The 23,425-nt window shown below is 40.8% G+C and overlaps 3 protein-coding genes across 4 annotated transcripts in view; all 3 read left to right on the forward strand.

The window, feature by feature from the left end:
* PKDREJ (polycystin family receptor for egg jelly) overlaps positions 1 to 22,402 on the forward strand; it is a 32,138-nt gene extending 9,736 nt beyond the window's left edge. Inside the window, exon 3 of the mRNA XM_065740875.1 lies at positions 22,314 to 22,402. Coding sequence (XP_065596947.1) covers positions 22,314 to 22,319 — 6 coding nt within the window. The 3' untranslated portion in view covers positions 22,320 to 22,402. The remainder of the gene's footprint in view (positions 1 to 22,313) is intronic.
* LOC136052309 (zinc finger CCCH-type antiviral protein 1-like) overlaps positions 1 to 23,425 on the forward strand; it is a 117,820-nt gene that overhangs the window by 54,358 nt on the left and 40,037 nt on the right. The window lies entirely within an intron of this gene.
* On the forward strand, positions 1,748 to 19,443 carry CDPF1 (cysteine rich DPF motif domain containing 1). 2 transcript variants are annotated; one of them, XM_065742385.1, is made up of 5 exons: positions 1,748 to 1,821; positions 2,629 to 2,782; positions 10,025 to 10,144; positions 12,361 to 12,472; positions 18,321 to 19,443. In XM_065742385.1, the coding sequence occupies exons 3-5, from the start codon at positions 10,032 to 10,034 to the stop codon at positions 18,468 to 18,470; spliced, it is 375 nt and encodes a 124-aa protein (XP_065598457.1). In that variant the 5' UTR covers positions 1,748 to 1,821; positions 2,629 to 2,782; positions 10,025 to 10,031; the 3' UTR covers positions 18,471 to 19,443. The 2 variants fall into 2 exon arrangements, with proteins under 2 accessions (XP_065598457.1, XP_065598456.1); XM_065742384.1 differs by lacking the exons at positions 1,748 to 1,821; positions 2,629 to 2,782 and adding an exon at positions 8,315 to 8,957.

Raw genomic sequence — 23,425 nt, forward strand, 5'->3', positions numbered from 1 at the left:
CAACTCCCTGGGCAGCCCATTTCAGTGCTCCATCACCTTCACTGTGAAGAAGTTTCTTTGCATATGGGTGCAGAACTTCTTATGTTCAAGTTTACGGCCATTTCCCCTTGTCCTGTCCTCACAGACAGCTGAAACAACAGAGGTTGGCTATGCCCCTTTGTCTCGTAGATCCCCTCTGAATCTTCTTTTCTCGAGGCTGAACAGACCCAGGTCTCTCAGCCTTTCCCCATAGGGGAGATGCTCCAGGCCCTTTATCATCTCCGTGGCCCTCTGCTGGACTCTTTCGAGGAGATCCACATCCTCTTTGCACCGGGGAGCCCAGAGGTGGACACAGCACTCCAGGTGAGGCCTGACCAGGGCCATTAACATCATTTATACCTAATCAGGTGCAATATAATATTAAACCTATTCTTCTCACCAGCACCGGTTACGACTCCTGCGGTTAATAAGGCGCTATCCCTTTAAGGCCGCGTCTCGCAGGCGAAGCGGAAGCGGCGCGGAGCCGTCCGGGATCTCCGGGCCGGGAGGAGCGGCCTCGGGGCACTGCGGCGGAGCGCGGACGGCGGAGGTTGGACGGAGCCCCGCGCCCAGGTGGGACCGAGGGGCGCTCGCAGAGAGGCGTGTACCGCCGGGGTGCCCGGCCGCCCGTTGCGGCACGGGGCGGGGGGTGCGGCCAGAGCTCCTTCCTGTTGTGAGGGAGGACTGTCCTTTGGGAATCGCAGCTTTGGACTGAGGGAACCGTAGTGCTATTGAAACGATCGAGTACTCCTCTTTAAAAATGAGGAGGGAAGAGGAACTTTGCAAGAGATCTGAGACAGAGTTCCACGATTTCCTGCTCTGCTCTGCAGGGTCCATTTCAGTGCTCCATCACCTTCGCTGCTCTGAGAACTCCCAGTAAACCTCTCCATGCCTCTGTGATATAAGAAATGGCCTCTGCTTTAGGGGAGAGATTAGTCATCCCCAAGGCACTTGAACGGGTTGGAGAGTCGCTAGATGCACTGCAGAATGCCATCAAAATAGTTGTGTCTGTGGTGTGATGGACTGAATAATGTCTTCCATCTCTATGCATGTATGAATTAGATTTGTATCCCGGTAATTATTATACAAATGCGGACAGGTCTGTGCATTTTAAACTTTTTTCCACGCGGATTTTCCCCCTGCTCTAATTCTAACAATATACCAAATTGGAGGGACCAGAAGAAGTGTACCAGTGCAAAGACACCTCATGTTGATTTGTTTTTCTTAATTGGTGTAGCATTCAAGTTGTACTGATATGAACCCCTTTTGATGAACTAATTGTGTATTAGGGTGTTACATTACTTGAACTATACCCACTCAATTCAAACAGTATATTTTATATAGACAAAATTGAAGTCCTTTGTGCTCCAAGACTTTTTTTTTTTCTCATGCCTTTATTTTCAAAACAACTGGAGATCTCTGCTAGACAAAGTAGATGTTACAACAGAAACATTACTTTGTATGTTGTTTCAAATAGAGTAAGGATGTACATCTTTACAAGTACGACAAATGTGTAATCAGGAACTTTGGAAGAGTCCCTGGCAATTCTATTCTGCAGGTTATGCACTTATTATCCCAACATGATGTGGGAATTTTCTCCACGGGCTCGCTGAGTTGCTAAATTTTCTAGCTTGTACATTACCCTTGCACTAGCTTTTTTTTACTGAAACAGAAAAAGTTATGTCTGTGATTGTGATGTGTTGGGATTTTTTTTTAATTTATTGTTATTTATATTCCCTCTAGGCCAGAATAAAGAGAGAGGGGGTCATTGCGTGTTTGTGATGTTCCTATTCTCAGTGCCTGGTGAAGAGAACTCTTTTCACCTGTTCTTTCTGTTTTTTCCTTTTACTGACCAGCTAACACATGAGCCATGCTGTCTCCAATGAAGTCTATTTCTAACTACCATAATAATTCTGCAGTAAGCCCTCTTTTCCCGTCTGCTCATTTATTTTGTCATAATTTTCTTACCACTAAGTTGTTACTCATTAACCATGCATACATGTACATATGCGTCTAAAAGGGAGATGTGCTTTTAAATCTGTAACGTAAATGTCACAGCATTTTTTAGTGCCATCTATCACTATATCTAGTAATTTTACAAACTCTTCAAACACAAATGTGGGGCATATGATTTCTGTGTATACCCCATAAACTCTGCTGCTTGGTTAGCTCCGTCTTGCAGCCCACATTCTCCTTGATCTCAGTAAGGTCTTAGTCAGCTCCAGTTATGCTTGCTGTACAGAGATCTGAAGGGTGAGAAACCTTTGTCACCTGTGAAAAACCTGTCTCCTTCTCATTTTACCTTTTATGAGTGGGTGAGTAGGTTTGTCCAAAAAAACTTCTGTGAGGGAAGAGCATAAGCACATGTGCTGTAGGGGACAGACTCTGCAGGATGCAGAATGACGGCAAACCCCCCCACCCAGGCAATTTGTAGTAAAAAGATGTCTCCTGCTGTCTAAGATTGAACAGTATTTCTGTGTCCTATGGGGAACTATGGAAGCAGTTCTCATAAGTGGGCCACGATAGCTAGTTGGTGAGTTATCAGGTATTGAAAGCTAAGTCCGGACTTATTTCTTGCATTCTTTTTTTTTTTTTTTTTTTTTTTTTTAGGCAGAGTAATACTGGTAACAGCTGGGAAGTGAAGTCTTTCAGTGTGTGAACAGACAACTTGAACACATGCTAGAAATCTACAATCTTAGTGCCTGGGTGATTTCACGTTATTTCATATTGCTGCATGTACAGAAAACAGGAATTTACGAAGTGTGTGTAAGTGAGTAAGACTTGAAGCTGCTGGTCTATGTCAGAGAGCCTGATGGGCATTGTAAACTGTAATTGAAATGGGAAAAAAGCATACAGAAACACCCAAAACCTCACCAACCCCTTCTCCTCCAGAATTTGAGAGCTCTCAGCAAGTGCTCTGGAAAAGGAAACTTTCCAATTGGGAGTGAGCTTCTATTCCTTATCAAACACGCTAGGGATATCTCTCACTTTGGTGGCTCATGCTCACTGATCATGACAGCTGGGACAGTGAAATCTGAGGAATGCATCTATCAGGGGAAATGGACGTGCCTGCAAGAAGGGGCTATATGCAATAGTGTTATGCATATGGTAGGAACAGGACTATATTCTGTATTCTTGGGGTTTCTCAAAGCTGATGACCACCACACCTCGCCAGTTTTGTGTTCTGTTTTTAAAGGTATGCTTAACTCCATTAACTCTGTTACGCAGTCCTCACCCTGTGCTCAATCCTAGCAAACTGAGAGCATCAGTCACATTTATTGGAAAGAATTCTCTTCCCCAAGTTGCTTAATGCTTAACATTTTGCTGATCTCAAGGAAAAACAAGCACTGCCTCTCACACCGAGGACACTGTAACATGCAACCCACATAGCAGAGGATATTTCTATCTGTACCAACTTCGCTTTATCTAGGGAGATAAATCACTGAAGCTATATTTACTTCTTTCAGGGTTATGTCAAGTTGCCGTGTCTTATTCTCTGATTCCACTCCTCCCGTCCTCCCGTATTTCCACAAAATCTTGGTGTGTCTATTTTTAGGCTGTTAAAAGTGTCACACTAAGTTTAGGTTGTACTTAACCACGCTGATACTTTGACTGGTACATATGGTCCTCCATAACTTTTCTTAAAGGACATCTTGAAGAGAAGCATCATCACTTAACATATTAATGGAGCTTTACTATCTTCATCTTCGCCGCCATGGTTATAAATCTAACACAGCTGTAACAGGGAGCCCCAGTTTGGAGGGAAGACAAAGTCAGTTCAGGACAAGGTGAACTATGGCTGTACCAAGCTTAATTGTGGCTATACCAGAAGAGAGATGTACTGAAATTAAACGTCAGATCTGTTCTGCCTTTTTTTTTGGCAAGGAATAGCTGTAATCCAGAACTGACATTCCATTCTGTGTGTTTGTTTAATTGTTTGAGTCTCCCGCATTAGCTGCCCTCCACCAAGTCCCTGTAACTGCTGTGAGAAGAGCAACACATTTGTCTGCTTCAATTTCTGGGCCATTTTGCCCACAGAATCACTAGGATGGACGATAATCGTGATGTGATGGGCTTTGTGCTCTGTCTAGAAAAGCCTGTTGGAAGACCAGAAGAAGAAAGAGTAATGAGTGAATTGGAGGAAAAAACCCCAAAACAAACAAAACAGAACACACAAAACAGAAATTTTCATTTTCATTGATAAATTCTGGGGTAAGTGGAGAGGAAGATCAATGATGCTGCTGCTCCCTCTGCCAGCATTGTTCTGTCACATGGCAGAAACACAGTGCTCGCGGCGCTTCTGCAGACAGACGTGGAAACAGCTTCTACCCCGCACAGTTGGGGGTAGGAAGCGGGTTGTATGCAGAAATTCGCTCTTCCTGCCCTGGCCTTTTACAACTGAGTCCCTCCTAATAGTTGAGCTGCTTGAAGCAGTGGTCCCCGGCAGCTACGAGTGGACGCTGCAGCCAGAGCTGTGCTGCTCCGATGTTTCCACTGGGAGGCAGTAGTATGCGCCTGTTAATCAGCGCCCTGTTGCAGCATTCTTCTGTGAAGCTGTTAAATTCTCACCTAACTTGAAATCCTTTTCTAAGTGCCGCCTAATTCAGAGGTGTCTGGCTGCCATATCCAAGTAAAGAGTGGTTGGGTTAGGGTGTTGGCTTTTTTAGTCAACTACATATTAATAAGTGTCTTTTTGAGATCCATCTTGTGTTCCTAAAACCTTTTTACATTAGGAAAGTTTTTTTTTTTTTTCTTTTAACCTATATTATTCTGCTCTTTTGTCTGGTGCACCCTATTCAAGCATTTCTCTCCAGATGCTCAGATAACATGCTCACTTTCACATCTGTGGCCACCTCCAGTGCTGGCCCCGCGGGATAACCCCTGTCAGGGCTGTTTGTTCTGCTCCTGCAGGGAATCCCACTAGTTGTCATTAAAAAGCAGGACTTGGGGCCTGCTATGTGACCTGTACCTTGAGGGAAGCCTGTGTCCTGCTGTGATCTCAGTTCATCCAGAGCAGAGAGAGCTTAGCAGTGCCAGCCCAAAGAGAGAAATTGATGCAACAGGTCAAGTTTAATTCAGTCAAGTGATCTTCGTGAGTGATAATAAAAGTTCAAAATGGCCACACTTGGCTAAATTGCATTTCTTGTCTAATTCATTGCCCTGAATCCAATGTAAGTCAGTTCAAAGAGAGAGCATGGAGGCAGCCAGCAAGTGACTTAAATGTGCCTTCAGGGCAGTAGCAGAGGAGAACTGGAGGGAGAGAGCAGCAATAAGGTTCTGTTTTTTCATCCACTAGCTAGACAGTGAGGCAGTAGATGCTTTTCTGAAAGATCCTGATGTTGAAGCATGTTTAAATTTATACCACACCAAGTACTGCAGAATAACTTGCTTTTTACTACGCTATGTATTCAGTGCCTCCTAGCCTTCCATTAGGGAGCACTCCTTTCCGTAGGGAATCAAGCTGTGAATATTTTAGTAGGTCATTGTCATGATCACTGGATACAGCAGGAAAACCTTGGGAGGAGAAAGAAACAGGTTTAATCGGAGAGGATTAAAGATGTGTCAGTGTTGGTTTTATCTGACACTCTTTCAAATCAAGAGTCTATTTGTAAGCAGTTTGTTTCTTGTATAGTTTCTTTAGTTTATTGGTGATTTAGAAATACACGAGTCTTGTGTAATATCAGGAGGGGCTTTAACCTATACATTGTAAAGTCTTGTGCTAACAAGGTTCCAAGCGGAGAAAATCAGATTACTTATCTGTGTCACTGCTTTGCCACTGACCCTGACAGTTCAGTGGTGATTTATTATTTCTGGCGTGCCTTCCAGACCTGTTAGCAGAATGCTCCAGGCAGAACTGCCCTGAAGTTTTTAGGGGTCCCTAGAGAACTGCACTGAAAGCCATTTCCTCCATCCGTATCATGTATCAGTCACAGCATGGAGAAACACTGTTAGAGCAGCGCTAACTTGCTCCATTCTTTTACTGCAATTACTGCACAAATATTTCTTCGGCGTGGCATTCAAGTCTATGTGCTTTGCCTTTCGCCATGACACACGGGCCAACTTCACACATGTCCTGCAGCATTCTGGGCTTGACTTGGCAGGTTTCTGCTCAGCATGCTTGTTCAGTGTTTTGCTTCATAAGCATGTGTGGGTAGCTGAGTTGTTCTTTTCAGAAGAGCTACACATGTGCTTGAAGTAAGTATGTGTTAAAGTGCCTTGAGGCTTACAGCCAAAATGACAAACATAGAATTCAGTTCTTAACAAGCTGTTCCTAAAGATTTCTTCTGTACATCCCATCCAAATGTTTGGCATGTTACTGGGACATGGTGCTTAAAAAAAATCCCATAGAAAAGAGAAGTACTCAGTACTGCTGATGATTTGAGTCACTGGAGGTCGCAGATTTGCCTGCCAAGGTGATAAAGGCTTTTACTTCCTCAAGCAATCCTTCGTCCTGTTGTTGGTGTGCTGGAGAGGAACTAGTCCTCAGTATTACTTTGTACATATGCTTGGAGGAGAAACATATACTTTGTCGTAGTTATCATATTGGGCATCTTGCTGAGATTGTGTGCAAGACCAAAGCAGTGAGCTTAGAATCTGTTGGTGTCGATCTACCCCAGAACTGTTACTGTGCATTTGTTGTATGAGATGAAGATAAGGTTCTTTAATTGTAAGTGAGATTTTGGGAAGTACTCGCAGCTTTGTGTGACAGTAGGATGTGTATGTTTGGTGGTTTAGACTGAAGGTGTGAATGAACTGAAAGTTTATTACACTTGTCATTGCATTTATTTTTTTTGTCAGAAGGGTAACAACCTTGCTTTGTTATATAACAAACTTTACTTAGGAATGGGAGCATTTGCTCTGAAATCTGTGTGTGTGTGAACTTTGCACTGTGAGTTATTAGCCTTAACTTTCCTAAGTGCTACTGTATAGACAAGCATTTGGAACAAATGCTGTTTCCAGTGAAGTAAAACTTGGTGCAGCTGATACTAGTGACGTATAAGCCTGGAGTAAAATGGAAAGCATTGTATGTTCACCAGTGCCTTGCAGGCAGGATCATATGCTTTTCAACTGGCATAGCCAAAAATCTGTTTGTACGTAGATATCATTCCTTCCCAGTGGTAGTCACTGAACAGATTTTGTTCTACATGCCAGAGGTTTATACGAGAGCTGGTGTCCCTGTATCCAACACACTTCATCTCTGAAGCCTGGGCTGTTCTTTTGACTTGGAATAAGGACACATTCATTCCAAAGTCTGTGATTCCCCACTGCCATAAATACCTTTCTTTTTTGTTGTTTTTTTTTTCTTTTTTTCTTGGTGTTTTGCTTTATTTTAATGGAAGGATTGTTGTGATTATGTTGTCAGTTTTAATTCAAGTGACTTTCCATACCCTATGGGGTTAATTATTTCCCCTGTTTAAAAAAAATAATTGATGACCAGAAATTACATACAGTGTTATAGACTGAATTTCATTCAGATAGGTGAGTGTCTTGGTATTGCTACTGACTGCTGACAGAAAAAGTAACTTTAGGTATGTTTGGGGGACTTATATGTTAAAGCTAAAATGCGAGATTGGAAAAGTAGACTTCTTATTTGAGTTGTGTATAGTTTGAAGAATCCTAATTTTAATATACAGGAAAAAGTGTATAACATATACGTGCTTTATATCTTACTGAAAAATCTGAAAGCACTTCAGTTAATTAAATTTCCTCCACAGCCCTGTGGGTAAGGTAAAATACATAATATCCAAGCTTTATATCACTTTCCAAAAAATGTAGTTGCCTAAGGCATTTAAGAGTTGGATGTATTTATTAAATCAGTACCCAGCCCCATTTTGTTACGTTTGAAGAACTCATACCACTGAAATGCCAGGAATGGCAGTGGAAATGGTGGTGGCTGAAGGAATGAAAAGGTAAGGGTGATTATTCCCAAAGTTAAATTTAATGATTTAACAGAGTAGGAATTTATTAACTGAATGTCTGTTAATGAGGCCGTGTAACATCTGAGGATCTTGAGGCTCCCCATTCTTCTGGAGTATTAGATGTCAAGTAGTCACAGCTCTGCTTCACCTTGCCCTCAATTCACCTTAGCAGCATGTGTCTCTAAGGATTCAGTTTCATCACACAGGGTGAGCAGAAATAGCAGCTTACTGTCATTGAAGAGGGAAGATACATGTCCCTCATCTCAGCCCTCCCATTCTGGCTCTGTAGTTCTTTTTACCATCCACTACTGTTAGCAGTTGTTGGATTCTTCTGCAAGCCGATTTAGCTCACATGCAAAAAACAAACAAAAAAAAAGTAGTTATTTTACTTCTGACTACATTAGTAGCTAGTAGTAAATAGCAAGATGCAATAAGAGCAAAGCCAGGAACCCATGGATTTGATGCCAGGTACTGGATACCCACTCTGTATGCATCAGGGTGTTTCTGACTCTGTAATTCATTCTTGGGAGACTGAATGGTCTTTAGTTAGACATTCAGGTCGGAGTGTGTTGGGTATGCTCCTGAACATCTTTCAGTTGAGTTTTATCTGAAACTGTCTGGCCTGTGGGCTTTCAGACGGCTTCATGATGCTGACCTAGTGTGGTAAGTGGGGACAGTCATGCAATTAGTTCCCAAAGAATACCCTTGTCCTGAGCTGGAACATAGAGATGGCCTTAGTGAATTGAATCAGCTCTGCAGAGGGAGGGTACTGGTGGAAAGCTAAGAGAGGAGCAATGACCTGCTGTCCTTTGGCAGAAGGGAGCTGGATGACAGCTGTGATACTGTCCAAATCTGAGTTCCTAGTGTCTGCCTTGTGAACTATTTGATGCCAGCTCTGGTTCACTTAAAAAAGCTGACAGGTTTACAGCTGAAAACTGCAAAGTGGGAAGACTTCAATTAAAAGCTGTAGTTGTCTTGCCAGCTGCAGAGTGAAAGTGTCCATTCAAGAGAGTGGTGCAGGTGAGCAAGGATTCCTGAACTGTAAACGAGTGATTACATTACATTCATAGACTGAGGCAAGTTTTGGGCACGCGTATTGTTAGCTGTGTTTGATCAGATTATGCTTGCAGATAAAACAAAGTCCTGAAAGAAAACTTGCTACACTGTGTTTTTTGAAAACTGTTGCATGTGACTCTCAAATAAAGTGGTAAAGTGTAGGATAAGCTCCCAAATGGAAATCCATGTCAAAATTTTAAACAGATAGTATTGTAAGCACCAGAACTGATGGAGCACACCACCTTACATTTTCTATCTTGTAGTGGATACAAGATACACCCACTACATCTTTGTAGTGGGTGACTGAAGCCTTTCAGAAAGGTGAACAATAGCTTTCATGTATGCAGGTTCTCTCATTTGTAGAAATACACAGGTATCCTGAGTATAGCAATAAAGCAGTCTCCCTTCCCTCTTCTGCCAGCTTTCTTAAAAGGTACAGAACATTAACATTTTTGGGGGTACCTGCTCCCGTGTGGTTTGAATGGGCCAATACTCTTCTCTATGCAAGGTGTGATTACATCAGCCTCATTTCCATAGGGGGCCAGATAAGAACAGGGAGTCAGTGTTAAGCTTCCAAAACTCTATGAGAAGGTGAACCAGATGCAAGGACAAAGACACAGTGAACCTTTGCAATCCACCTTTCTCATATCTGCCTCATCAGTGGGGTCCCAAGCTTTTCACGGGCTCCATCTGCAGTTAGTGGGAAGAGATGAGCATTGCAGAACTGGGCTGGGATTCTGCACAGCTGGTCTGAGAGGCACTAATGGACTCAGATTTTCCAGCTCACAGTTGTGTATGCTGCTGCCTAATGTCTTTCGTGGATCAGGCTCTAAGAAATGTGGAAATTTAACTAGGACATGGGAATGCAACTTGGTTTGGGAGGAAAGTTTACTAATTAAGATTTGCAGTGGCCAATTTTTCATTGGAATTTAGTTTGCAAAGGTGGATGTCTCACATCTTTAGTTTTCTTGCAGGCATGTTTCCATAACTGCAGTTTGGAACTAAGACATTTTTGCTTTTCTTATATATAGCTTAAAGATGGATCCTCCCAAAGAACCTGAGCTTACAGGAGAGTTCAGGTGTCAGCTATGTGGCTTAACAGCTCCATACACATACTACGGGCAGAAGCCATCAAACTCACACTCTATTGTGTAAGTAAAGTCTTTCATATTTCACAGACTTCATTTATGCTATGGCCATTAGAAACCTTGTGCTGCAGAATAACGTGCACTGATTTAACCCAATAATATGCCATATTGTCCCCGATTCTGAAGTTTGGTACTTATTGGCCTTCTTTTTCCACAGAAAAGAAATTTTTTAAAACATCAGTATTGACAGCAAAGACATAAATCAGCTTTCCTATCCCGCTTCAGTACTGTGGACAGACTTGTATTTGGCTTATTTCCTAGCTTAGTTGCCACCCTACAATTTACCTATACCGTAATTTTCTTACTAGAGTACTGTTGGCTGTCAGCACAGCCTTTCTGGGAATAGCCTATTCCTTGTAGCTGTGTCAGCTGGGCAACATGTAAACACGGCATCAACTCATATGTACGGTAAATACACTTTGTAAGAGCTGTTTGACGTGTGGAGTTTTGAGCAGCAGTGCTTTTTTTGCATGTACTAGACAATTCTTTGGCGTTGAAGTGCATGACAATTTAGTATGCATTTACATTTTAGACTTCACACTCACCACACACAGCACTTAGCTTCAAATATGTGAGCAGTTCTTTTCAGCAAATCCATCAGGCAAACATGTTCAGGAGCAAACTGGAAATCAGGTGTATACTCAGCGTTCCACCCTACTAAGACTGCTCAGTTTCTTATAAAACATCCATTGATTACCACCTACTTGGGCTGAGATCAGATCTGTTATCCTTAGACAGCTGTATAATTGTCATTCAAAATCCCACAGTGCTACTCATTTTCCCTTTATCCTTGCAGAAGAGGAATGGACCTCCTCTGATCAGGTACTTTCATAAAGAGTCTGACTTAAAGCTGAATGTAAATCTTAACTCAGGTTATCCAAGCTTGATTTCAACATCTAGACTTATTGCTGAGATTCAAATGACAAAAGAATAACACTGAAGGATAACACTACTGTATGTGCATAGTAGAAATAGCTTTATGTACTGTTCTTATTATTTTCCTGTCTACTCACTAGTCCTGAATGCAGTGCTACAGGAGCCATATGCCAAACATGAAGGCTTTTACAACAGCCTGGACTCTGTGCTGATGATGACCGTATTAAGCCTGAAAATGCTGCAAAGGGAGCTTTGCAAAGATAATCCAGTGTTTATGCACTAGAAGACTAGTTAAGGAGTTGATCTACCATGTAAAGATGCCTGCTTCTTCCCAACAGTGAAAGGGTGAAAGGCTGAAGCCATGCCACTTTTTGTATGAGTGGAGAGATAAAGAAATGCATCTACAGAAGCTCATGTCGATACATGTGTCTGTATGTAGGCAATTAAAAGATGATAGGATGAGTTAACAGTATATTTTAAATATGTATTATACTCCATATTACTACAGAATTCAAGATTGATTTATATGCAGAAATAAGCCAGCCTTGCAGGGTGCCCTGTGCAGACACCCAACTTCTGCAATGTTTTGCCTAGAGCTCCCAGGAAGAATAAGGCTTTATCTTTCCCAGTCAGGTTGCCAATTTATTAATAAATGCAAATTATTAATAAATGTTACCCTAGGTTCATTAGGCTGGAAAGGACCTACAAGATCATCTAGTCCAACCATTCTCCTATCACCATCCCTACCCACTGAACTACTAAATCAAATCCCTTAGCAAAGGGATTACCCTGAAGCAAGCTGTAAAGTCTCTGACACAAAGGAAGAATATTTTGGATCATTGTAATGCGTCATGCTTTTAGCTCCTGCTTGCAAGTGGTGAGAACCAAAGCTTTACAGCACAAACATAACTAAGAGCATTGAAGGCTCTTCTTATTTTATACTTGGTGTATGCAGCTTTGGAAGAGAAGTCCTTCTTGAAGTTGTGCAGTTGAGGTAATAATTTGAGAAAGTACTAAAACTGGGTGTGTGAAGGAGTGCCCGTCATGAAAACAGACTATAAGAAATACTTGAAGGCACTGAAAAAATGCCTAATAAGACACTGTTGAGGTTATCACCAATTGCCCTAATCTTGAAAGCTAGATAGTGGAGAATTATAGATAGAAAGCAGCGATTTCTGATAAAGTGCTGGTTTTGAAGAAGAAAGGGGCTGCATAGCTGCTACATTGCCTCATACGACACCAGGAGGGAAGACTGCCACCTATTCAGCCTCCATGATTTCTCTGTTTGAACTCTTCCCGTACTATGAGATTTACCTTTAAAGTGTGAAATTATTCTCTTATAGGATTTTGGAAGACAGCTATGTCATGAAGGACCCTTTCACCCCTGACAAGGAAAAATTCCTCGTCCTTGGGTCTCCGTGCAGTTTGTGTAGAAGAACAGTCTGTGTTGGTACAGTAAGTAACAAACAAAACAAGCTTCTTCAGTCATTTCTTTTTCTTCCAGTTCTGCTGTCCTATTAGAGAAGGACCACATAACAAAAACCCAAACGTATTTTCAAGGCAGGCTCATCATATGTTCTTGTTGATTTCCCTGTGATAAAACTACTGAATGGAAACAATCAGCAACTTTAAGTGTGCTGTTTACTGAAGAACACACTCCAGCCTCACAAACATGGTGCAGACTCTTCTACTTTCTCAGTTTATGAAAATGCAAGGAAGTTCAAGTACTACTTCAAGACCTTTAGGTTCCTTCCTACAGTATACTGTATTATAACAGTGGTAGATTTTTTCCATAAAGAGAACACGAACATCCCTGGATTGCTAGGTCTGCAACACAGGCTCACCGTTGTATTTGCAAAAGCTCATGTAGAAATTAAACAGAGAGGAGAGTTGTGCAATGCTGTGGTAGCTCTCTGAAGAAGAATGAATTTGAATAATAGCCAGCACCAACTTTAAGCTATGAAATCTGAGTGCAGTACAGAGAAGTGGTATAAAATTACAGTTGTCTTAATAACTCTCCTCAGTGCTGAGCTGGTCCCTTTGTTTGCTGTGAGTTCAAAGCAAAAATGAAAACAAGTTATTACACAGTTAACACTGTCTGGAAGCTGTACTGTGCTTCTTTAAGGCAGTACAACTAATGGAGAAAATTCAGGTTCTGCTCCTTTCCCTCAGCATGTCAATTTTGAGGTTGAAAGAGGCTTGGAACTCATGCAGCGGTCAGGATGCATGGGTGAATCAACCCAGGAGGAAATGTCACCTGATCATTTAAATGGCTACAGCATGTATTTGTTCAGCCAGATGCCACTGTCCTAAGAGCAGCCAGATCCTGGCCTTTCTTCCAGAGTGGTTCACTCCTTATCTCAGAGCAGTGTGCTTAAATCTGGAGTGCAGCTAATAGCATGTATGTGAGCGCCCCTTAACCTTAAGTGTCGGCTTCAGGAGTTTTCAGTTTCTTTGTTTGCTCTTTCTAGGGGCTAGCTTCACTGGTGTGATTCTTGCCGAAAGTAGCTAGCTGTGTGAGTCTGAAAACAAATGACCAGCCAGACAAGAAGAAAAAAAATCACAGACATGCCCTTTGTAAAGGTGTGGAATTTTTTTTCTCATGTCAGATTATTTCTCAGGCTGGATATATTTCTGGTAAGACAAGTAATGCTGCTGGCATCCTCAGAGCAGGAAGTGTGATAATGTGGGCAGTTTCTGTGTTGGAACTGAGGAAATTCTCCTGAGTTAAAAAATAAAGGTCAACTTATGCTCACAAAATTTAGAAGGTTGGAGAGACACAGCTGAAGGGACACTGTGGCTCTTGTACAAGTTTAAGCGTTATTCTGATTTGCAGGGAATTGTTACTAAGCATGGATTTATACTGCTCTAAGAGGAGCACAGAATAACACTTTTCTCCTGATTATGTTTGCTTCCCATTTCTGAAGTCTCTTCTATCATGTAAATGAAAGAAAATCACAGAAGATCAGATTAGAATTTGCAACTGACATTTTTTTTTCTTTCTGGAACTGCCCAAGGATTCCTATGGGAATCAGATGAAGCCCAAGTGCTGAACTCAAGTTTCCAGAGCCAAGTAGCTTAAGGCATTTGTGTGCAGGTACATGGTGTGGAGGTGAAGCTGACACATGAGCAAGGTCTTCCTTGTGGCACTGATTGTCCCTATCTGGGCTGGTGGTTGCATCACTCTCTCACACACACACAGCCAAAGTAATAGCAAGTGTTTTGGCGAGTGCAGATCATATAGTTATGGCTAATGAGCTTGATTCTTGCCCTAACAAGTAAAGTTTACCCCTCCTATGTAATGACACAGGATTAATAACTCAGGCACACTTTGGGCAAACTTGAGCTCATTTTGAGATTTGCATTCACAAATTAAGTGTGTTGACTTTATGAAGGATTCAACAGGCATTTTCAAGTCTAGCAATTAAATCTGTCAGAAATATTCAGATCTAGCCTCTCGATATCCTTCCATGCAGTCTGCCTCTTCTGAATGCAGGTGTGTTTTTTCTTTTAAAAGATTTGTTAACAGTTTCAGTTAATCTAGAGCATGACAATATAGAGGACATTAGCAGTGAGCTAATAAAAGCCTCTTTTAAAACTTTTTGCATTCCTGCCTATTTTAGCTGTTGTGTAAATATGTCAGGCATTTGTTTTTTGCTATCTGAGTCTTCAGGATTACCCTAATGGTATCACTCAAAGCAAAACCATAATCATAAATTATTGAAAATATTTTTTCCTTAACAAACTGGCCAGGCCAGATAGTGAATCATGCATACAACTATGGTTTCCAAATCAATTTAGCAATGCTGGTTAGGTAACATTGAAAGAGATCTGCAGAAATGATAATTAATCCTTTAAACACCCACACCAAAGTAGGTAAACACATACTATTCCTCTTTCATGTGGGGAAGATTAGAGTGTAGAGAGGTAAAAACTTATCCAAGGCAATAGAGAGAGCCAAAGTTCTGATAATATCTCTGTGGGTTGTTTCTGATTCCTGCTATTGCTTGACCTAAGTACATCACGTGAGCCTTATGCTGTTTCCATGGTGTTATGCCATAGGAATTGAAAGTAAGAAAATTATATTTTCTTTGTCCTCATTTGCAAAGAGGCTGGACCAACATGATGGAAAGCTTTCAGTGACAGGTTGCTAACATTTCTCTGTTAATTCAAAACATAGTACTAGACTAACATAGTAAAAATAAGACTTTTCTGACTTGAAGTTTGGCAAAGGGATGGGATTTAATTTTCTAGCTCTTGTATCTAAGGATTGGATTTTAGGCTTTTCTTGAGACACCCCATCCTAGCTGAAGGGTCTATAAAGCTATAAAGCTGCTGTGCCACGGAAAGTCAAGATTTATGTTCTGTATGATGTTCATAAACTGACATCTTCAGATGGCCTCTAAAGTCTCACTAAGTTAATTTACAGTCAACTTGCATTGTATCTCATCCTACTGAACCAGTCTTTAGCATATTATATTGACAAGTACATCTGGTACAACTGGAAATAATTCTAATGATTGTGTTATAATATGCCAAAAAAAACCTCAACAACCAAAAAACACAAAAAACACCGTAAAAAGTAGGATAGTAAAAATATTTATGACTTTAGAAAGATTGAGTGCCTTTTTCCTGTTTCTCTTTCATAAAAGGGAGAGGAAATTATGTAATGAGACCATGTTAGTCATTTAAAATAGTATTTCCTTTTATTGCAACACTTACTGAATGTAGGTTTTAAACACTTAGAAGAGATTTTTAAAGAAAAAAATAAGAAAGGGAGCAATTTTCATCCGCTATTGCTCACTATAGCAGAAACTGATTAAACAATGACCTTGGACATGATTGTAGGTATAAAGTGATAAATGTAACACTACAACTGCTTTCCACTCATCTTTCAGTCATTCAAGGTCAGTCCTGAAGAAGGTTAGGCAGAACCTTTCCTTTACATAGGGTTTCCTTTATAAGTGTGCTAAAAATAATACCGCTGTGTATATTACTTTCTGACATGATCCATGTGAGAAGAGAAATAAACTTTGACAGTCAGCTTTGACAGCTCAGTTTTGCCTGAACTGAATGAAAATGCCCCCTCCTGACTTGGTTGTGGAAGTGATAAAACATACTAAAGAACAGTACAATTAAGAATGGAGCCTTGTCAGTATGGTTATCAAAGATGGGCTTGGATATACATAATAGATGCAATTCATAGCAGGTAGGCTAAATTATCCCACGACTGAGAGGAGACTGAGGACTAAAGGTGTATGTATCTGGAATCCAGATATGTGTGGTTCATAGTCATGATTTTGCATTTGTAGGTGGAAATCAGATGATGGCAATTCATTTCAGCTAAAATAATTCAAGTTGAATGCATGTATATCTGTAAGGAGCTTTGTCTTAATGTCTAAGTTTCCTATCTTCAGAGTGGGACAAAAGCCTCTCCCGCCTTTGCCACTGCTGAGCAATATCCTGAGGTGCAGTGGCCATCCCTTTGGAGCCATAAAGTTAACCTGAAGGCCTGGGAAGCTGTGCGCCATGTTTTAATACAAACAAGTAGGGCAAACTTGAACTCTAATCTTCCCTTTTTAACTGGCAGCTTAATGTATTAAGGTTATCAAAGGGCAAAAAACAATAAGCCACGGAGACTGTGTAGGGGGCTTTACAGAGGGCAAGGCCTCACACAGCTCTGAATGTGCAGAAGCCTGACAACTGGTGCAGAAAAGGACAATAGATGAAGAAAAGTTGTCACACAGAGGCAAGGTGACTGTGATTTTGATATAATCAAGTGGTACATACTGTTGAAGTGCAGACAGGGAGTGACAAGGGAAACAAAAGTGAGAACAGAAATGCAGAAGTATCCAGAACGGGTTCTTAGAGAAAGGCCAGCCACAAACAATCATAGCAAGAGGAAAACTTTGCTATTTAGGTAAAACCCATGACATTTAATGCTCCCAGAAAGATGTCCTGATCCATCTGAACTGATGTCTTTACTCATGCTTAAATCCCCAAGAATAATCCATCAGTAACACCGCTCTAGCTTACTTATTAAATCCTGTTTGGAATTTAGTGATCAGCATGCCGGGAGAACCATGAACTTCAGTATCACTGAAGGGCAAAAGAGTAACACTTCAGTAAGCTTCTCCGGTTGTCTGAACTCTGCACTGCAGATAGATTAAAATATTCCAGCAATTTTCCTTGTTCCTATTCAATAATTATAGCATCTGGTTAGAGCTAACTGTGTGGAAAATAAATACGGGGTCTGTAACGCTCTTTAACTAAATCAAATTTTAACTAAGTCAGATCACAGAGCCATTCCATTTCAAGGGCAGGGAAAACATCTTTGTACACAACAGATTTTAATACTTTGCTTTCAATAATTTGGTCAAGGGACGTCCTCCCAACCTTTAGTACGACGTATGTTTTTAGTTTCTAATCAACAAGTACATTTATTCAAAGGCAGTTAATGGGTGAAGCCTTGGTTAAAGGATGAAAACCCAGTTAAACTGTCTTAGCTGAATTAAATCTAGTTAGCTATTCTGATTGTTGGACACCTTGATGATATTCATATAATATACATTAGGTATTTTCCTAGGGCTATGCAAACATGCAAATTACAAAGACAGTTAAGTTTTCTGTTAGTTGAGGAAAAACATGCAAGTAACGTCTCAGAGCTTACTGTTCCTGGCCTACGTTCCTTGTGCTTGGATTTGCCCTTTCACTGTTTCATGGAAATTGGTGAGGAATAACTTCAAATTGCAAATGCCAGTTCAGGAAGCTGAAAGACCTTCCCAGCAGGGAGAAGTCTTGGCAAGATAAATGAAGATTTCGTGTTAGAGGAAAACTTTGCTGTTTAGGTGGAACCCACAGAATCTGGTACTCCCAGAAAGATGTTCTGATCTGTCTGATACCTTCATTCATGTTTACCTCTCCAGGAATAATCCATCAGCAACAGAATTTAGATCACACCAGGAGAACCGTGAATGATTATTGAAGGAAAAAGCCAATTGCAAGGAAATCAGTAACTGTTTTCTCTAGTGTTGAACTGATGAAGGTCAGTTCTTCAAAATAAGCAACGTAACTGTGTATTTGGTTAGCTTTTGTTACAGTCCAATTTTTATTTATTTTTCACTCAATTACCTCAAATCAGATGTTAGAATTACTGAACAGAAGAAGCAAAATTGATGGAGTAGTTTAACCAAGAAGAATAATTTAATTGCAAATAAAGACTCTAAATATAAACGTGGTTTAATGTGACTGGAACTTAAGCCATTCCATTTTGTGTATCCAAATAATTCTGTTTTCTTTACAGGAATGTAGTCTGTTCTACACCAAAAGATTCTGCCTCCCCTGTGTGAATGAAAACCTACGGGCTTTTCCTTTGGAAATACAAGAAGATATGGATAAAAGGAAGCCCCAGTCAAAATGTTCGACTAGAAAAAAAGTGGACTCAAGAACATAAATTTTGAAAGACCAAGAAAGAGAGAAAGTTCTTTGGCTGAGCTTCCTCCTCTCTCCTTTTTAAGACTTATCATGTTGCTCCTTTTAAAGTAGCACGGTTCATTAGCTCACTGCTACAGAAAAGGGCAACAAGTTTCCCTACAACTGGCTTGGCTTCAAGCATCATCATGTAGCGATGGTGGTGCCAGCAGAATGGCCTTAAGGTGCTGAAAAAGCAGAAAGAAAGGAGACAGGCTTTTTTGTCACCTTGTCAAAAGCATGTAGTAAAAAACAGTGTTAAAGCATAGGAACTGTATCCAAATTTCCCATTTGCTGTTTTAATTGTTCTTGATGCTCCTACAGTGTAATGAAAACTCTGAGAGATTTATCTTCCCTGTATGTCCAAGAAAGTCAGTAAATACCAATTCTTAACCTGCCATTGCTAGCTTGGCAAGATTGCAGTGGGGAAGGAACCCAAAATGTTATTTTTTAAGTCCTAAATACAACTGGAAGGACCAAATGTCATGGATAGCCACAGAAATATCTAAATTCAAGATTCTAATGTCAATATATCACAGAATTACGACTTCTGGAAGTATGTGTTTTTATAATAGCAACATTTTGATTTTTTAAAATAATAATTTTAAAAAGATACAAATCTGCAGTCACTTTGCACTCAGTCTTCCAGTCCATCTCTGCGCAGTGATAGAAGAGTTTAATCTGGAAACAGGGAAATTCAGCTACTAAACTCAATTGTTTTCTGAAGCGGGCAATCAACAATCAGGATTTGAGAAACATAGTTTTAGTCAAAAAAAAAACATAAAAAATTCCTAGGAGAAAAAGCAATTTTTTTAGTCTAAATATTGGCTTCATAAATATCTGTGTTGACTTTGTCTTAATTACAAGGAAGATTTATATGGTAATGTAATCAATTAGTCACACACCTTCAGGATACATTCAGAATGCTCCGTAATCATCGTCGTGTTATTTATTCAAGTTCTTTCGGTCACTGATTCAGAACCAATTATCAGCAGTTTGGTTAACCTCCTTTCCTCTACTCTTTCAGCTTTATCGTTTGTTTTATACTTACACAGTCCTTTTAGGGGAATCAACCATGTATCTGTTAAAATAAATCAACATAATTTTAATGAGTTAATAATTAAGACTTTCTAATGTCTTGGAATCTTTCATTCTGTTTTTACTAAAGCTCACCTATTGGTTTGTCCTGTCGGAAACTGGAATTTCTTGCAGTTAGAAGAGGAGCAATAATGGAAATATTACAATCTTTTTCAAGCTCTAGTTGCTCTTGGGCATGAAGTGCATAGACCTCTTCAATTGCCTAAAAAAGATACTTGTTAGAACTCAACATTTCAGATTCCATTCTGCAGTAGTAAGAGGTTACTCTTTCAAAGAAAGGAAGGCACAGCTTGCTTAAAATTAGTGGTTTTAAATTTCAGTTTCATGTTACACACAGCTCCTCCCACCCTCCCCCTCCTTACTTAACTTACTTAGATCACATGGTATGTTTACACAGGCAAATGTCTTTCTAAAACAAGTTTTTTTTCTAAGTTTTTATTCTCTTTATTTCACAACATTTTCAACAGGTTGTATGGTAACTCTTAGCCTGAAAGTAGGTTTTAAAAGCCTGGCAGTCACATCTGAACGGAAATGTGCTTTTGGGCACATTTACGAGATACCAGAGGCCTGGGAGGTGCACCCACATGGCAATGGGAAGGACCTCTGCTCTCAGAGCTGTTTTTCCTCTAATTCAATCTCCTGTGTGTGCCATTCAAGAGAAGTGCAGTTAAGTCTTTTATTTGTAACTGTTGTCTTTGCCATCACAATATACATAGGTTGCTCTGGAAGTTATGACTACTACTAATTCCCATGGAAACTACAATGGATACAGAGAGCACAACACCGTTTTGCAGAGAAAATGCACAGCTACAAAACACAATTTTTCAAAACGGTCATCACTATTAGCTATGCATTTTTGCCAGTGATCAACGAGAGCCTGCATGCGGTGCTAGTAAGAATCTGCATGGCTGACCAGATGGTGGAATGTTTTTCACATCAGTGCCACCACTGAAACGCACCAGCCGCTGCCTCACTGTGCTCACATCCACTCTCCATAAACATTCAACAAGTGTCAGTGAATTGCAGTGGGTGCCCATTTTTCCACATGAAGGATCACTGTGACACACCTTTGGTTTGGATGCACTTCCGTGTCAGATGACATTTTATCAGACTGCTCCTCTGCTGCCATCTGTCACACAGCAACAAAATGTAAGAGAATGCTGGTGGGAAGGTTCAATCCCTACTGCTATACCACCGATGTTCATCCTTGACATCATGGGCCAACATAATTAAAGAGGGGCAGCCCTTGCAGAAATCATCCAAAACTCTCATGGGTGAAGCCAGCTTTAAATACTCCTTAAGTTCAGCTCGAGGGAGAGGAGACTCAGTAGTAAAAGGGAAAAACCTGAAGCTAGTCTTTGATTTGACCCAGTACACCTTGCTTATTTAACTAGAGTACTACAGGAAAAGCTAAGTTAAGGATTCCTCTGCTTCTCAGCTCCCTGGTTACACATTCTGGGTCACAAAAACCTTATTTCCAGCAAATACAACAATAAGGGTGCACTAGCCCAGGTTTGTCAGCTATGCTCTGTCATCCGTGGTCGTCATGCTAGGAGAGGAAAGCTGGCCTACGTGTGATTATGGATCTCCTGTAGTGATGAAGAGTTGTTATTATCTGTTTCTGACTGTTACTAATTGCACGTTCTGCGTTCTACTATTTCCTACTGAACGTGGGCATTATGCCACCGCAATGTCTTGGTATATATGTGATTTTACAGACCGAGTGCTGTCACCATACCTCAGGGTGAGGCTGTAAGTTGTACAAGAGGCCAGAGCAGAACTAATCTTAATGCACTTAAAAGCTATTGATGTGTGTATGGTCATTGGAAGTATTGATGTGTGTATTGATAGTGTGTATGGTCATTGGAAGGGATTCAGTAAAGACGTGGCAACTGCTTTGGATAAAGTGCAAGAGACCACCAGCAGAGCGTAACAGCTCTGCTTGGCTCAAAACCACAACACTACCGTGAATTTTCTTCCTGGAAATAAAAGATCAGCACAAGTCAGTAGGTTCATTTTAAAAATACTTTTTATTTTTATTTTTTTAAACCATTAAGGCAAAAACATATTGCAAATTAACTGTGTTTACATTCAGTCTTGCAGGATAACTTCCTTTTTTTCCCCCTTTTTAAAGCACATGTTTCTACCAGTCTCTATACAAACCGTGAATCCAACCATTCATTTTTTTAAAGGAGAAGTAAAGAAAAAGCAATGTAGAAAAATTCCTTTTTCATTCTAGCTTGGTAGGCCTGTAACATCTGAGAAACTATGATGGTATTACACTATGTGTAATTGTTACATTCACATGTGCAAGTGACTTTGTCTTTCCTATAAACCCCTGCGAGCCCAGGGCTGCCATTCTTTCCTGGAAATTCCAGCTACATTTGCTCTGACAGCAGCACAGTGGGGTTTCACTGGGAAACACATTCACTGGGAATCGGGTTTGATCACTCCCTTCAAGAAACATCTGCTCTTTGCGATAAAACACACCCCAAAACTCTATAAAAATAAAAAAAAAGGTGAGTGGAAACAATGATTTGCTTGTTTTCCTTCCTTAACGTCTTGATATAATTAAACACTCATTAGCTCTACTGCTTAGGATTCACCAGCACTAACAAAGATGTGCTTCTTTCTGTCATATCGGATAACAGACCCTTTGAGACACAATAAAAGGTTTTAACATTGTGATGTAATTAAATAGTTACATTCCTAAAGAAAATCAGAGTAGTTGTGAAATATCAGGAGCAATATGAAATGCGACTCATCTGAGAAGCTGATACCACAGATGTTGTCAAACAGCAACAGGGGCGTTCATTTTAAAATCTGCACTATTCAAACTTAGATCAGCTTTGTTATTACTAAGGAAGCCATAAATGCTCTTCCACTTCTGAAACCAGAGGAAAATACTTGCGGCCACCGACAGGGAGCCACGGCCTCCCACTGCCAGCCACACCAGAGGAGCCGTCCCTGCAGGGAGTGGGGCAAAGGATTGCATTGGAGGCGGCCTCTTCCCATTCTGTGAGCCGATACATTGGCACAGCTGCTGAACGGATCTGGTGGCGGGCGCCTGCTCACCCCCAGCAGCTCCAAAGAGCGCTGCAGGACCGATGAGGCGAAGGCACTGCGTCTCCATGAGGGCAACTCCTACACAGGGCAGCAAAACTTTCTGTAGCATGCAGGTGTGCCTGAGGTAGCGAAGCCCGGATGTGAACGGCTCTATGTGTGGCGACTTGCATATGAACCACCCAGTAGTTGGCTAATCTTAGGATTCCCATTACACACTGCAGAGGAGATCTGAACATTTATCCTGCACTCCTACACAGTAGGAGAGCGCGCCAGTATTCTGGTTGGCTAATGTTTTTCGTCACCAGTTTTTTCTTTTCTTTTGAGGGTAAAGAAAGCCATACAAGTTTTTGCACTGGTCATGCCACTTTTGTTGTTGTTGTTGGCTTCTTGTTTTCTCCTCTTTTTTTTCCCCCACAGTAGCAATTATTTCTCATGCATATCCAACCTGAGAAAACATACCAAAATACTTAAAACGGCTTTTAAGTACCTTATGTCTGCTCATGCAGTCCAGTCTATGCTTAAGGCCCAGCCTGTAAGGAGATCAATCTATTTTGTGCCTGTAGCCTTTCCCCTGGGCCGAGGCAGCTCAGCTGGAATGGAGGTCCTTGCAGTAGAAGTTCTCTTTTGAAACGTTATCTGACAAGATAACACTAGAAGCAATTGAGAAGATTAAGGGAAAAAAAAAGGCTTCAGAAGCTGAAGAAGCTTTAAAAAGCCATAAGCACATTAGGGAAAACAGAAGAGGAATGCCCTTGCCCCAGAATGGCTTTAGTT

The sequence above is a fragment of the Cyrtonyx montezumae genome, unplaced genomic scaffold (assembly GCF_038088225.1).
Source record: "Cyrtonyx montezumae isolate F1298 unplaced genomic scaffold, pur_monq_1.0 scaffold_3, whole genome shotgun sequence".
Classification (NCBI taxonomy): Eukaryota; Metazoa; Chordata; class Aves; order Galliformes; family Odontophoridae; genus Cyrtonyx; species Cyrtonyx montezumae.